The following is a 16,588-nucleotide window of genomic DNA, read 5'->3' on the forward strand; positions in this document are numbered from 1 at the left end:
GCTGGGCTTGTGAGTGTCTTATGTCTCTGTGCATTAAGGGATACCTCATTTTCCTGCTGTAGGGATGGCAGGACTCACCTCCATCCTCTTAGCGTCCTGGCAGGATCCAAGAATTAAATTGACACAAGATAGATGAATAGGGCCAGTCATGGTGGCTCATGCCTATAATCCCAGCACTGTGGGAGGCAGAGGTGGGCAGATCACTTGAGGTCAGGAGTTCGAGACCAGCCTGGCCAACATGGCGAAACCCCATCTCTATTAAAAATACAAAAATTAGCCGAGCGTGGGGGTGGGCGCCTGTAGTCCCAGCGACTTAGGAGGCTGAGGCAGGAAAGTCGCTTGAACCCGGGAGGTGGAGGCTGCAGTGAGCCATGATTATGCCTTTGCACTCCAGCCTGGGTGAGGGTGAGACTCTGTCTCAAAAAAAAAAAAAAAAAAAGAACAGGAGAAAAGCATACATATTTACTTATCAAAAGTTGTGCGTGGCATGGGAGCCTCCATAAATAAATGAAGGCAGTGTGGTGGCTCATACCTGTAATCCCAGTAGTTTGGGAGGCTGAGGCAAAAGGAGTGCTTGAGACCAGAAGTTCAAGACCAGCCTGGGCAACATAGCGAGACCTTCATCTATACAAAATATTAAATTATTTAGGCATGGTGGCACAAGCCTGTGGTCTCAGCTACTCAGGGGACAGAGGTGGGAAGATTGCTTGAGCCCTGGGAGTTGCAGGCTGCAGTGAGCCGTGTTCTTGACACTGCATTCCAGCCTGGAGGACAGAGCAAGATGTTCTCACTCTCAAAGAGAGAGAGAGAGAGAGAGAGAAATGAAGACCTAAAGAAGCAATTAGAGTTACTTATATACTGGATTGGACAAAGGATAGTAAATTATTAAAAAGCCACTCAACTATGTTGGAGAAACTTAAAAGATAATAGCTATTTTGGGCCAGGCATGGTGGCTCACGCCTGTAATCTCAGCACTTTAGGAGGCCAAGGCGGGTGGATCGCCTGAGCTCAGGAGTTTGAAACCACCCTGGGCAACATGGTGAAACCCCATCTCTACTAAAATACAAAAAATTTGCCGGGTATGGTGGCATGCACCTGTAGTCCCAGCTACTCGGGAGGCTGAGGGACAAGAATGAGCCCGGAAGGCAGATGTTGCAGTGAGCCAGGGTCACGCCACTGCATGCCAGCCTGGGTGACAGAGTGAGACTCTGTCTCAAAGAAGAAAAAAAAAAAGCTATTTTGGCTGGGCACAGTGGCTCACAACGGTAATCAAAGCACTTTGGGAGGCTGAGGCAGGCGGATCCCTTGAGTCCAGGAGTTCGAGACCTGCTTGGGTGATATGGTCAGCCAGGCTGGAGTACAGTGGTACAATCTCGGTTCACTGCAACCTGCGCCTCCCGGGTTCAAGCAATTCTCCTGTCTCTGCCTCCCTAGTAGCTGGGGCTACAGGCATGCACCACCATGCCTGGCTAATTTTTGTATTTTTTGTAGAGACAGGGTTTCACCATGTTGGCCGGGCTGGTCTCGAACTTCTCACTTCAAGTCATCCACTTGCCTTGGCCTCCCAAAGTGCTGAGATTACAGGCAAGAGCCATTGTGCCTGGTCTCAGGTAGCATCTTCAGTGGAAATGTAGATGAAATAAGATTGGGAAATGTTGATAAGAATTGAAGCAGTCGGACATGGTGGCTCATGGCTGTAATCCCAGCACTCTGGGAGGCTGAAGCAGGTGGATCACGAGGTTAAGAGATTGAGACCATCGTGGCCAACAAGGTGAAACCCCATCTCTACTAAAAACACAAAAAAATTAGCCAGGCGTGGTGGCGGCTGCCTGTAGTCCCAGCTACTCAGGAGGCTGAGGCAGGAGAATGGCATGAACCCGGGAGGTGGAGGTTGCAGTGAGCCGAGATTGCACCACTGCACTCCAGCCTGGTGACAGAGGGAGACTCCGTCTCAAAAGAAAAAAAAAAAAAGAAAGAAAGAAAAAAGAAAACCATATCTCTCTTGGCCGGGCGCGGTGGCTCAAACCTGTAATCCCAGCACTTTGGGAGGCTGAGGCAGGCAGATCACGAGTCAGGAGTTCGAGACCAGCCTGGCCAACATGGCAAAACCCCGTCTCTATACTAAAAATACAAAAATTAGCTGGGCATGGTGGTGCGTGCCTGTAATACCAGCTACTGGGGAGGCTGAGACAGGAGAATGGCTTGAACCCAGGAGGCGGAGGTTGCAGTGAGCCGAGATTGTGCCACTGTACTCCAGCCTGGGTGACAAAGCAAGACTCCATCTCAAAAAAAAAAAAAAAGAATTGAAGCTGAGGCTGGGTGCAGTGGCTCACTCCTGTAGTCCCAGCACTTTGGAAAGCTGAGGCAGGTGGATTGCTTGAGCCCAGAAGTTTGAGACTAGCCTGTGCAACATGGCAAAACCCCATCTCTACTGAAAAATATAAAAAATTAGAGGGGTGTGCTGGTGTGCACCTGTAGTCCTAGCTACTCAGGAGGCTGAGGCAGGATGATCACTCGAGCTCAGAAGGCAGGGGTTGCAGTGAGCTGTGATCATACCATTGTACCCCAATCTGGGTGACAGGGAGACCTTGTCTCAAAAAAAAAAAAAAAAAGAAGAAGCTGGGTTTATTACATGGGCTTCAATATACTAGTCTCTCTATTTTTGTATATTTGAGATTTTTTTTTTTTTTTTTTTTTTTTTTTTTTGAGACAGAGTCTCACTCTGTCGCCTAGGCTGGAGTGCAGTGGCCGGATCTCAGCTCACTGCAAGCTCCGCCTCCCAGGTTCACGCCATTCTCCTGCCTCAGCCTCCCGAGTAGCTGGGACTACAGGCGCCTACCACCTCGCCCGGCTAGTTTTTTGGATTTTTAGTAGGGACGGGGTTTCACCGTGTTAGCCAGGATGGTCTCGATCTCCTGACCTCGTGATCTGCCCGTCTCGGCCTCCCAAAGTGCTGGGATTACAGGCTTGAGCCACCGCGCCTGGCCGAGATTTTTATTAATAAAAATTAATAAAAGAAAAAAGAAGAGAAAAAATATATGGTATATATGAGTTTTAAAGCATAATAACACCCAGTAACCTCTACCCAACCGAATAGTCATTTAAAAAAAAAAACAAAAAAAAACCCAATGGTTTAAAACTACATAACTATCAGAATTGCCTAGAAAAAAAAATTTCTTTTCGAGGTGGAGTTTCACTCTTGTTGCCCAGGCTGGAGTGCAATAGCATGATCTTGGCTTAAGGCAACCTCCACCTCCCAGGTTCAAGCAATTCTCCTGACTCAGCTTCCCAAGTAGCTGGGATTACAGGCATGCACCATCACACCCAGCTAATTTTGTATTTTTAGTAGAGATGGGGTTTCTCCATGTTGGTCAGGCTGGTCTTGAACTCCCAACCTCAGGTGATCTGTCTGCCTTGGCCTCCCAAAGTGCTGGGATTACAGGCATGAGTCACCATGCCTGGCCTGCTGAAAAAAATTTTAAATAAAAAAGAGCGGCTGGGCACGGTGGCTCATGCCTGTAATCCCAGCACTTTGGGAGGTCAAGGCGGGTAGATCACCTGAGGTCAGACGTTTAAGATCAACCTGGCCAACATGGCAAAACCCCATCTCTACTAAAATTACAAAAAAATTAGCCAAGCATGGTGGCGCATGCCTGTAATCCCAGCTATTTGGGAGGCTGAGGCTGGAGAATCACTTGAACCCAGGAGGCAGGGGTTGCAGTGAGCCAAGATTGTGCCACTGCACTCCAGCCTGGGTGACAGAACCAGATATCATCTCAAAAAAAAAAAAAAAAAAGAGAGAGAGCACAGATTTCAGATCCTATACCCAACCTGCATGTATTATGTTCCAATAATCTGTATTACTTTTTTTTTTTTTTTTGAAACAGGGTCTCCCTCTGTTGCCCAGGCTGGAGTAGAGTGGTGCAATCACAGCACAATGTAGGCCTTGAATTCCTGACTCAAGCAATCCTCCTGCCTCAGCTTCCTGAGTAGCTGGGATTATAAACCTGAGCCATCATGCCAGGACTATATCACTCTTCAAGTTTTCCAGGGGGAGTCCAGGGATCAGTCAAGTTTGGGAACCACTAGCTACATTATCCCTTCTCTGGATATATGAGGAGGTAGACAGTGCCATTGTCGCAGTTAGGAGGCTGTCAGGAAGATCCGGACACTGAGGATGGTGGCTTTGGGAGTGGAAAAAGTTTTCATTAAACCAGTATATTGCCGGGCACGGTGGCTCACGCCTGTAATCCCAGCACTTTGGGAGGCCGAGGCAGGTGGATCACGAGGTCAGGAGATCGAGACCATCCTGGCTAACACGGTGAAACCCCGTCACTACTAAAAAAGACAAAAAAATTAGCCGGGTGTGGTGGCGGGTGCCTGTAGTCCCAGCTACTCGGGAGGCTGAGGCAGGAGAATGGTGTGAACCCAGGAGGGGGAGCTTGCAGTGAGCCGAGATCGCGCCACTGCACTCTAGCCTGGGCAATAGAGTGAGATTCCATCTCAAAAATAAATAAATAAATAAATAAATAAATAAATAAATAATAAATAAATAAACCAGTATACTGCCTCAACTTGCTCCTTGGCACCTGATGGTGGGCTAGCCTATGCAAGGCTCTTAGTATCCTTCCTAGCACAGCCTCACAGCATGTTAATTGCTGCTGCTGCTGTTGTTATCACTGGAGAGAGCAGGAATCAGAGGCAGGTAGACACAGGTTCAAATGTTTTCTCCACCACCTTCTAGCCATGTGACTTTGAGAAAGTTAGTTAAACTCTCTGAACCTGCTTCATCATCTATAAGATGGGGAAGATGATGACAACCATCACAGCAATAATAACTATATCAGAAGAGTGTTAGGCTGAAAGACAACATATATAAAGCACAGTGCTTGCACAGTGCCAAGCGTAGAGAAACACTCAGCAAATGGTAGCTGGCAGCTGCTGTCAAGCACTTCCTAGGAACAGGAGCCTTACCCTTTAGAAGCCAAGAAGACATGACCTTGATAAAGTGTGGGTATGCCATCACCTGAAGGAGTCAAGAAGCTATACTTAGCTGTTCTTTCCACTGAAGAGTGTGTTTTTCCCAGGCTGGGAGAGGCTATGCTTTGCACACCTGTGCAGGGATCTGGGGTGGTGGAAGGTCAAGGTACAAAGAGCGTAGGGCCTTGGGGAGCTACCCAGTGCCCTTCCAGGTCCCTTATACTGTCATCTCTGTAGCCGGCGCCGCAGAGGTCTGGGCTGTCAGAGTTAGCATGTCTCTTTCCAGGGGGAGAGGGTTGTGGCAGCAACCTGACCCCCTCCCCACCAGGTGCTTTGTCTAAACTCCAGCACGTGGAGTTTGTCCAGATTGTCCTTAAGAAGGCTTTCATGGGCTGGGGAAGGAGGGAAGTCGTAGGTTGAACTGAATCTCTTCCTTCCTCAAGAGACTTTCAGTACTCCCTGGCCTGAGATGGTAGCATGAGAACCAAATCCAACTCTTACCTTGGTCCTGGTGTGTGACTCTGGGGCAGTCACTTAACCTCTCTCAGCCTCAGCTGTCTTCTCTATAAAACGAAGTTTGTACTTGGACCTACCTCGAACTTTGTGCCAGGTTCTTAGCATATGGGACCTGGGATGGAGTTAGCACTCAGTCGATAGTAATTCATAGCCGGGTGCAGTGCCTCATGCCTGTATTCCCAGCACTTTGGGAGATCGAGGCGGGTGGATCACTTGAGGCCAGGAGTTTGAGAACAGCCTGGCCAACATGGCAAAACACCATCTCTAATAAAACTACAAAAATTAGCCAGGCGTGGTGGCACATGCCTATAGTCCCAGCTACACAGGAGGCTGGGGCAAAAGAATCACTTGAACCTGTGAGGTGGAGGTTGCAGTGAGCCAAGATTGTGCCACTGCACTCCAGCCTGGATAAAAGGTTAATCAATAACTTTACTTGCAACCACAGCTGCTTCTCCTTCTTTGAGCCACCCCAGTCACCCACTTAGTGTCCTTCAGGCCTAAATCTAGGAGCAGTGCCTGGTCCTCTGTCTTGTTATGACCCCAAGGAACCCACATAAGAGGGACTGAAGATTTTGCTGGGCAAGGCTTCGCTGTGCTTGGGCAGACTCCACTCATTCTGGGGCTGCAGAGTCGGGGCCATTCAGTCAAGCTGATGCAGGATTCTGACCTACCCAAGGCCCCCTTCATTAGTTCTCATAGCCCCCACCTCCCATGGGGCAACCCTGAGACAGGCTCTGTGACAATCCACAGCAGCCCTATCCAACAGAACCTTCTGTGATCATGGAAACATTCTGTGGCTGTCAATCTGGCAGCCACCCACCACGTGTGTCTATGAGCCTCAAAATATAGCTATTGTAACCAAGAAACTGAATTTTTAATGGTATTTCATTTTTATTTTTATTTATTTTTTATTTTTTTTTTATTTTTATTTTTTTTTTTTTTTATTTTTATTTTTATTTTTTTATTTTTTTATTTTTTGAGGTAGAGTCTCGCTCTGTCGCCCAGACTGGAGTGCAGTGGCGCAATCTCGGCTCACTGCAAGCTCCGCCTCCCGGGTTCACGCCATTCTCCTGCCTCAGCCTCCCGAGTAGCTGGGACTACAGGCGCCCGCCACCTCGCCCGGCTAGTTTTTTGTATTTTTAGTAGAGACGGGGTTTCACCAGTTAGCCAGGATGGTCTCGATCTCCTGACCTCGTGATCCGCCCGTCTCGGCCTCCCAAAGTGCTGGGATTACAGGCTTGAGCCACCGCGCCCGGCCTTATTTATTTTTTGAGACAAGGTCTTGCTCTGTTGCCCAGGCTAGAGCGCAGTGGCACAATCTCGGCTCACTGCAACCTCTGCCTTCCGAGTTCAAGTGATTCTCCTGCCTCAGCCTCCCGAGTAGCTGGGATTACAGGTGTGGACCACCACACCCGGCTAATTTTGTATTTTTAGTAGAGATAGGGTTTCACCATGTTGGTCAGGCTGGTCTTGAACTCCTGACCTCAGGTGATCCATCCGCCTCAGCCTCCCAAAGCGCTGGGATTGCAGGCATGAGCCACTGCGCCCGGCCCAGAAAAGAGATGATTAAACATAAAGCAGCCATGTGATGAAACAGCACTTTGCCTCTGTGGTCTTCCTCCCCTAAACCCATAACTCTAATCTAATTATGAGAAAAACATAGGACAAATTCCAATAGAGAGCCGGGCACGGTGGCCCACGCCTATAATCCCAGCACTTTGGGAGGCCGATGCAGGCAGATGACGAGGTCAAGAAATCAAGACCATCCTGGCCAACATGGTGAAACCTCATCTCTACTAAAAATACAAAAATTAGGGGGACGTGGTGGTGCACGCCTTTAGTCCCAGCTACTCAGGAGGCTGAGGCAGGAGAATCACTTCAACCCCCGAGGCAGAGGTTGCAGTGAGCCGAGATCACACCACCGCACTCCAGCCTGGTGACAGAGTGAAACTCCATCTCAAAAATAAATAAAAATAAATAAATAAAAATCAGCTGGGCGCGGTGGCATGCGCCTGTAATCCCAGCTACTCAGAGGCTGAGGCACAAAAATCACTTGAACCTGGGAGAAAGAGGTTGCAGTGAGCCGAGACTGTGCCATTGCACTCCAGCCTGGGCAACAGAGTGAGACTCCAACAAACATACACACACACACAAATTCCAAGAGAGGGTCATCCTGACCAATACTCCTCAAAACTATCAAGGTTGCTGGGCACAGTGGCTCATGCCTGTGATCCCAATGCTTTGGGAGGCTTAGATGGGAGGATCACTTGAGGCCAGGAGTTCAAGACCAGCCTGGGCAACATAGGGAGACACCATGTTTCCAAAAACAAGTTTTTTTTGATACGGAGTCTTGCTCTGTCGCCCAGGCTAGAGTCCAGTGGAGCAATCCTGGCTCACTGCAAGCTCTGCCTCCTGGGTTCATGCCATTCTTCTGCCTCAGCCTCCCGAGTTGCTGGGACTACAGGCGCCTGCCACCACCCCCGGCTTATTTTTTGTATTTTTAGTAGAGACGGGGTTTCACCGTGTTAGCCAGGATGGTCTCCATCACTTGACCTCGTGATCTGCCCGCCTCGGCCTCCCAAAGTGCTGGGATTACAGGTGTGAGCCATTGTGCCTGGCCCCAAAAAATTTTTTTAATTAGCCAGGTGTGGTGACACATGTCTGTAGTCCCCACTAATCGGGACACTGAGGTGGGAGGATTACTTGAGCCCAGGAGATTGAGGCTGCAGTGAGCTATGATCGTGTCACTGCACATCAGCCTGGGCAACAGAGCGATACTTTGTCTCTAAAAACAAAACAAAAACAGATAAATAAATTAACCAGGCCCTCCTTACCCCACAGGGTTGTTGTAGAGGTCACATAGGAACAGAAGAGCACCAAGTTAACCAAGTATAAATCTATAGAGAGAGAAGCAGATCAGAGACCAGGCAAGGTGGCTCATGCCTGTCATCCCAGCACTTTGGGAAGCTGAGGCGTGTGGATCACCTGAGGTCAGGAGTTTGAGACCAGGCTGACCAACATGGTGAAACCTTGTCTGTACAAAAAATACAAAAATTATCCAGGCATGGTGGCAGGTGCCTATAATTCCCAGCTACATGGGAGGCTGAGGCAGGAGAATTGCCTGAACCTGGGAGGCGGAGTTTGCAGTGAGCCGAGATTGTACCATTGCACTCCAGCCTGGGTGATGAGAGCAAAACTCTCACACACACAAAAAAAAAAAAAAGAGAGAGAGAGAGAGAGAAGCAGATGAGCAGTTACCAGGGGCTGAGGGAGTGTGACTGCTAATGGGTACAGGGTTTCCTTCTGGAGTGATGAAAATGTTCTGGAACCCCTGTACAGGTAATGGTTGCACAACACTGTGAAGGTACTAAATGCCACTGAATTGTTTACTTAAACGTGGTTATGTTATGTGAATTTCACCAAAACAATGTTATATCGATATTTGATGTAACAGTTCTGTTTTTTTTTTTTTTGAGATGGAGTTTTGCTCTTGTTCCCCAGGCTGGAGTGCAGTGGCGCCATCTCAGCTCACCGCAACCTCCGCCTCCAGGGTTCAAGCCATTCTCCAGCCTCAGCATTCCGAGTAGCTGGGATTACAGGCATGCGCCACCACACCCAGCTAATTTTGTATTTTTAGTAGAGACGGGGTTTCTCCATGTTGGTCAGGCTGGTGTCGAACTCCCCAACTCAGGTGATCCGCCCGCCTTGGCCTCCCAAAGTGCAGGGATTACAGGCGTGAGCCACTGCGGCTGGCCTCTGATACGCCAGTTCTAACGTCCTTTAGTATTCTATAAGTTAGACCCAGGCCTTTGGAATCCAAAGCCCAGGTTCTTCTCACAAACCCACACTGCAGAGGGGAGTGGTGGGATAAAATAAACCCTGTGTCTTGGAATCAGACAGATCTAAACTGGAGCCCTATTTTGTCATCTGCCAACTGTGTGACCTTGAGCAAGTTACCGCACCTCTCTGAACCTGTCTCTTCATCTGCAAGCTGCATGACTGATGGGATTATTCAACTAGACCCAGTGCACAGATTCGGGCACTTGATGAGACATGGAGGCTGCAGGCAGCAATCTTTTTTTTTTTTTTGAAATAGGGTCTCACTCTGCTGCAGAGGCTCAGTCACGGTTCATTGCAGTCTTGACCTCCCTAGATCATGAGATCCTCCCACCTCAGCCCCCTGAGTTGCTGGGATCACAGGTGTAATCCATCACCACACCTGGTTAACATTTTTTTTTTTTTTTTTTAAGAGATGAGGTATCTCTATATTGCCCAGGCTGCACTTCCTTCTTGTCTCCCTTATCCCAGCGTCCGACTGAACTGATGGCTTTGCTTTCCCCAACCAGCCCAAGAAGCTGGGCTGAGTACAAAGTAGTGGGTATGAGGGTCAAGATTGTAAGCTCTGAAAACTCCAGAAACCATCCCTTTGGTTAACAGTTGCTAAGGACAAATGCATAACATGTTTTCCAATGATTCCTTGCTGGCAAATTGTCAGGCTCATTCCTGCAACAGATTCAAGGCCAGCCCCAGACTCAGCCAAGAGCAAAGCAAACACTCCAGCCTTATCTGGGCAGGGGTGTGTGGAGACTAACTATAAGAATATAACTGAAATTGGTCATCTCAGTTCTCCTCTCACCTCCTTGACTGCAAGATGAAACTGCTTGTGCTGGCTGTGCTGCTCACAGGTAGGCAAGTCTCCTGGGCTCCGCCCGCCTTTCTCTCCCAAGTGAGCTAAGCTCTCACTCCTCCGGAATGGGGGCCACAGGCCACAGCAGACAGGGCTGGCCAGCCCCGCAGTCTCAATTCGAGGTTCCCAGTGGGGCCTAAGGGCTCCTCTATTGGGGTTCCCTCAAGGCTGGCACCTTTTCAACCTGCAAGTCTGAACTCAGATTGCCTGAGCTAAGAAAGCTTGCCTTTATTTTCTTTTTTCCAGACAGGATCTTGCTCTATCGCCCAGGCTGGAGTTTGGTGGCGCAATCATAGCTCACCGCAGCTTCCAACTCGTGGGCTCAAGTGATCCTCCCACCTTAGTCAACTAAGTAGTTAGGCCAGCCTCCCATTTATTTTATTTTATGTTATTATTTTAATTTTTATTTCACTTTATTTTATTTTTGAGACAGGGGCTTACTCTGTCACCCAGGCTGGAGTGCGGTGGTGTGATCTCAGATCACTATAACCTCCGCCTCCTGGGTTCAAATAATTCTCTTGCCTCCGCCTCTCAAGTAGCTGGGACTTGTAGCTCTCAATTAACTGGCACATACCACCATGCCCGGCTAATTTTTTTTGTATTTTTTTAGTAGAGACAGGTTTTCACATGTTGGCCAGGTTGGCTGACCTCCCTTTCAGTTTCTCCTCATCCTGCTCCATTTTTCCCCTTTCTAATGGAGTATCCAGTTTCCTTACTTATCACATTTATTATTATTATTATTATTATTATTTTTTTGAGACAGAGTCTTGCTCTGTCACCAAGGCTGGAGTACAGTGGTGCGATCTTGGCTCACTGCAAGCTCCGCCTCCTGGGTTCATATCATTCTCCTGCCTCAGCCTCCCCAGTAGCTGGGACTAAAAGCGCCCACCACCACGCCCAGCTAATTTTTTTGTATTTTTAATAAAGACGGGATTTCACAGTGTTGGCCAGGATGGTCTCTATCTCCTGACCTCGTGATTCCCCTGCCTCAGCCTCCCAAAGTGGTGGGATGACAGGCGTGAGCCACCACGCCCGGCCTTATCACATTTATTATTGTTTTTCTCTCCCACTAGGTTGTAAGCTCCATGAGGTTAGAGAGTATTATTATTATTATTATATCTGTTCACTGCTATATCTCTAGCTCCTAGGACAGAGCCTGGCACGTAGTAAGTGCTCAATAAATATTCACTGGCTAAACAATGCAGATAGTTTAAAACTATCTGGCCTAGGGAGGCTGAGGCAGGAGAATGGCATGAACCCGGGAGGTGGAGTTTGCAATGAGCCGAGATCGTGCCACTGCACTCCAGCCTGAGTGACAGAGCGAGACTCCGTCTCAAAACAAACAAACAAACAAACAAAAACTATCAGGCCTAGCTGGGTGGCACATGCCTGTAATCCCAGCACACTTTGGGAGACTGAGGCTGTAGGATCCCTTGAGTCCAGGAGCCCAGAGACCAGCCTGGGCAATATGGCAAAACCCCGTATCCACAAACAACACAACACAAAATATTACTGGGGTGTGGTGGCCCATGCTTGTAGTCCCAGCTATTTGGAAGACGGAGTTACAGCGAGCCATGATTGCACCACTGCACTCCCCCGGGAGCAACAGAGTGAGATCCAAAAAGAAGAAGAAGAAGATATATATATATACACACACACACACATATATATAAAAACTTTATATATATAAAGTTTTCATTTAAAAAAAAAAAAAAAAAAAACCTCTACCTACTTTCACTTCACCAGGTTCCTGGGTCCAACGGTCTTTGTAGGAGGCAGCTGGCAGGGGTCAGGGAGGCAGCGTGGGGCCCGAGGGCGCCGGAAGGCAGTGTGTCCCTGGGGTGCTGGCAGACCGATTTGAACTCTGGCTATGTCTTCTTGCAGTGGCTGCCGCCGAGAGCGGCATCAGCCCTCGGGCCGTGTGGCAGTTCCGCAAATTGATCAAGTGTGTGATCCCGGGGAGCGACCCTTTATTGGACTACAACAACTACGGCTGCTACTGTGGCTTGGGGGGCTCAGGCACCCCCGTGGATGAATTGGACAAGTAAGTGATCCGCCTGGAGGAAAACTGGAGTGCCTGCCGGGGGCGGGGCGGGGCATACGCCAAGGATCTCACGAGGCATACAAAGGGGACTTGCATATCTGCTAAGGATAACATATTTTCACCTCTTGTTATATAAAGAAATATGTTCCAAGAGGACCCTGTAGCGAGCGCTCCCCGTTAGAGATGGAAACAATGACCGACGCTCAAAACAGTGGGAGATGCTGCCCTCCAGTGGCAGAATGTGGCAACAGTAAACATCACAGCAACAATCCACGTGTCATTTTCTAGCAGCGGTTAAGTGTCACACTGCACCTTCTGATTACAGGATTTTACTGTATGCTTGCAACCATGTTAAAAATCGCTTTCAGGCCAAGCGCGGTGGCTCATGCCTGTAATCCCAGCACTTTGGGAGGCCGAGGCGGGTGGATCACTTGAGGTCAGGAGTTCGAGACCAGCCTGGCCAACATGGTTTCACCCTGTCTCTACTAAAAACACAAAAATTAGCCGGACGTGGTGGTGAGCGCCTGTAATCCCAGCAACTTGGGAGACTGAGTCGGAGGTTGCAGTGAGCCAAGATCGTGCCACTGCCGTCCAGCCTGGGTAACAGAGCAAGACTCTGCCTCAAAAAAAAAAAAAAAAAAATGCTTCCAATAAATATATGATAAAAGGACTTATACTTTTTCAAGCCATAGGATCATTTCTCCTGGAGCATCTTGGCGAAGTCATCCCCACCTGTTCCTGAGAGTGGGCAGGTGAGGGCTGACCTATTGCTCTGCCCTTACTACTATCTCAGCTGTCCCTCCCACTTTCCAGGTGCTGCCAGACACATGACAACTGCTACAGCCAGGCCAAGAAGCTGAACAGCTGTACATTTCTGCTGGACAACCCATACACCCACACCTACTCATACTCGTGCTCTGGCTCTGAGATCACCTGCAGCAGTAGGTTTACCCCTTCCTTGACCTATGAATTCTAGTAGGTTCTCAGTAGGCCGGGGGGAAATAATAGTAATAACAGCCATGATTTAGTGATAATTTTCTTGGTTCTGGGCAGTGTCTCCTTTAATCCTCACAGCAACACTATGGGATACGTACAATTATTATCCTCGCTTAACAGATAAGAAAACTGAGGCTCAGAAGGCTGAGCTATTTGCCCAAGATCACACAGTTTGTAAGTGGTGATGGTTTGTTTTTTGTTGTTGTTATTTAGAGGCAGGGTCTTGCTCTGTCACCCAGGCATGAGCACAGCGGTGCAACCATAGCTCACTGCAGCCTCAACCTCCTGAGCTCAAGGGATCTGCTGACCTCAGCCTCCCAAGTAGCTGGGACTACAAGTGTGCACCACCATGCCTGGCTAATTTTTACATTTTTTTGTAGAGACTGGGTCTCACTACATTGGCCAGGCTGGTCTTGAACTCCTGGCTTCAAGCAATCCTCCCACCTTGGCCTCCCAAAGTGCTGGGATTACAGGCGTGAGCCACGACGCCTGGCCACTTATTTCTTTATATTGCATCTTTCCAATAGAATATAAGATCCACAGAACAGGGATTACTGTCTATTTTCTTCCTTTTTTTTTTTTTGAGACAGAGTCTCACTCCATCACCACAACCTCCATTCAGCTCACCACACTCTCTGCCTCCCAGGTTCAAGCAATTATCCTGCCTAAGCCTCCTGAGTAGCTGGAATTACAAGCGTGCACCACCATGCTCGGCTAATTTTTTGTATTTTTAGTAGAGATGGGGTTTTACCATGTTGCCCAGGCTGGTCTCGAACTCCTGACCTCAAATGATCCCCCCACCTTGGCCTCTCAAAGTGCTGGGATTACAGGCATGAGCCACCATGCCTGGCCAATTACTGTCTATTTTCTTTATTGCTATATCCCCAGATCTAGAGCAGTGCCTGGCATATAGTAGGTGCTCAATAAGTAATTGATGAATGCATAGCCTAGATATGCATTCATTTTCTTTTTTTAAAACAATCTTTTTTTTTTTTTTTTTTTTTTTTTTTGAGGCGGAGTCTCGCTCTGTCGCCCGGGCTGGAGTGCAGTGGCCGGATCTCAGCTCACTGCAAGCTCCGCCTGCCGGGTTCACGCCATTCTCCTGCCTCAGCCTCCCAAGTAGCTGGGACTACAGGCGCCCGCCATCTCGCCCGGCTAGTTTTTTGTATTTTTAGTAGAGACGGGGTTTCACTGTGTTAGCTAGGATGGTCTTGATCTCCTGACCTCGTGATCCGCCCGTCTCGGCCTCCCAAAGTGCTGGGATTACAGGCTTGAGCCACCGCGCCGGCCTTTTAAAACAATCTTGACAGCTTTGCAGAATAGATACAATCTTGCATTCTGCCTTTTCACTTATCACCTTGTCATAACTTTTTCATATTGCCTCAGACCTTTATTGTTTCTATTTTTTCCATAGTTACTATTTTAATCACTGAATAATATGGCTTAATTTGCTTATACATCCTCCTGCTCCACTTTAGAAGGCCAAATTTACAAATCTGTTGAAAGCTATGAACCCTCTCCCCAGGGAAATACACACACACACACACACACACACACACACACACACACACATATATACACACACACATACATACACACACACACACACAATTTCTTTTTAATGTTTGCAACTAGGACAAGAAACCTGCAATAGAGGACGTTTGTTCATATTAATTAAAAATAACTCAGTTGGGCACAGTGACTCATGCCTATACTGCCAGTACTTTGGAAGCCCAAGGTAGGTGGATCACTTGAAGTGAGGAGTTCGAGACCAGCCCGGTCAATATGGTGAAACCCCATCTCTACTAAAAATACAAAAATTAGCCAGGTGTAGTGATGCACACCTGTAGTCCCAGCTACTTGGGAGGCTGAGGCAAGAGAATTGCTTGAACCTGGGAGGCGGAGGTTGCAGTGGCCGAGATCACACCACTGCACTCCAGCCTGGGTGACAGAGTGAGACTCTGTCTCAAAAATATAAATAAATAAAATAAAGTATTGGAGAGAAACAAAACTAATAAGATTCCTAAAGGTAAGCAGAGATACATAAATTATATGTAATAAAGTTTAAATGCATTTTAAATGTCATCTTACTGTTTATTTTGGTTACAAAAGTAAACAAGCCAAAAATAATGCAACTTCAAACTTTACATAAATATCTATTATGGAAAGTGGAAGGCATCTATAATCCTGCTACCCAAAGATAACCAGTTACATATTCCTCCAGATTTTTGGGACATACACTAGCTTTTTTTATTTGGGAAAATTTCCATGTGCAGGCATACCTAATTTTTCTAAATGTCTATGTAGTATTCAATTTAAGGATGTTCCGTAATTTTAAAAATACATGCTTTAAAGTAGAGAAACTAGGCTGGGCATGGTGGCTGAAGCCTGTATTCCAGCACTTTGGGAGGCTGAGGCAGGTGGATCACTTGAGGTCTGGAGTTCGAGACCAGCCTGGCCAACATGGTGAAACCCCCTCTCTATTAAAAATACAAAAATTAGCTGGGCGTGGCGGTGAGCACCTGTAGTCCCAGCTACTTGGGAGGCTGAGGCAGGAGTATTACTTGAACCCAGGAGACGGAAGTTGCAGTGAGCTGAGATTGCGCCATTGCACGCCAGCCTGGGCAACAAGAGGGAAACTCCATCTTAAAAACAAAACAAAACAAAACAAAAAAACACAAGATGCCCAGATAAATTTGACTCTCAGCTAAGCAACGGATAATTTTTTGGGGGGTATATGTCCCAAATATTGCATTCATTGTTTATCTTAAAGTCAAATTTAACTGGGCATCCTGATGTATTTGTATTCACTTAATCTGTTAGCCCTAAATCTGCATCAGTGGAATGGCTGCCGGCTTATTGCAGTTAATTCTTCTTGCCCCTGGGTCCACCTTGGCTCAGTCCTCTCCTCTTGCCCCTCTCCAGGCAAAAACGAAGAGTGTGAGGCCTTCATTTGCAACTGTGACCGCAACGCTGCCATCTGCTTTTCAAAAGCTCCATATAACAAGGAACACAAGAACCTGGACACCAAGAAGTATTGTCAGAGTTGAATATCACCTCTCAAAAGCATCACCTCTACCTGCCTCAACTCACACTGTGCCCTCCAATAAAGCACCTTGTTGAAAGGCCTCATGTTTGGATATTGTTTTATTCTCTCTCTATAAACTGGGTCTCTGCCTAATCTTTTATTTACTTTTATTTATTTATTTATTTTTTTTTTTTTGAGGCGGACTCTTGCTCTGTCGCCCAGGCTGGAGTGCAGTGACGCGACTTTGGCTCACTGCAACCTCTGCCTCCCAGGCTCAAGCGATCCTCCCGCCTCATCCTCCCAGGTAGCTGGGACCACAGGCATGCACCACCATGCC

At 47.8% G+C, this 16,588-nt stretch overlaps 1 protein-coding gene across 1 annotated transcript; it reads left to right on the plus strand.

Annotated features, from left to right (window-relative positions):
• Window positions 1-10,072: 10,072 nt before the first annotated feature.
• PLA2G1B (phospholipase A2 group IB) lies at window positions 10,073-16,351 on the plus strand. Its single transcript, XM_033220387.1, has 4 exons — window positions 10,073-10,181; window positions 12,068-12,227; window positions 13,041-13,168; window positions 16,149-16,351. The coding sequence occupies exons 1-4, from the start codon at window positions 10,148-10,150 to the stop codon at window positions 16,271-16,273; spliced, it is 447 nt and encodes a 148-aa protein (XP_033076278.1). The 5' UTR covers window positions 10,073-10,147; the 3' UTR covers window positions 16,274-16,351.
• Window positions 16,352-16,588: the final 237 nt, after the last annotated feature.

This window comes from Trachypithecus francoisi, unplaced genomic scaffold (assembly GCF_009764315.1).
Source record: "Trachypithecus francoisi isolate TF-2019V2 unplaced genomic scaffold, Tfra_2.0 Lachesis_group11, whole genome shotgun sequence".
Classification (NCBI taxonomy): Eukaryota; Metazoa; Chordata; class Mammalia; order Primates; family Cercopithecidae; genus Trachypithecus; species Trachypithecus francoisi.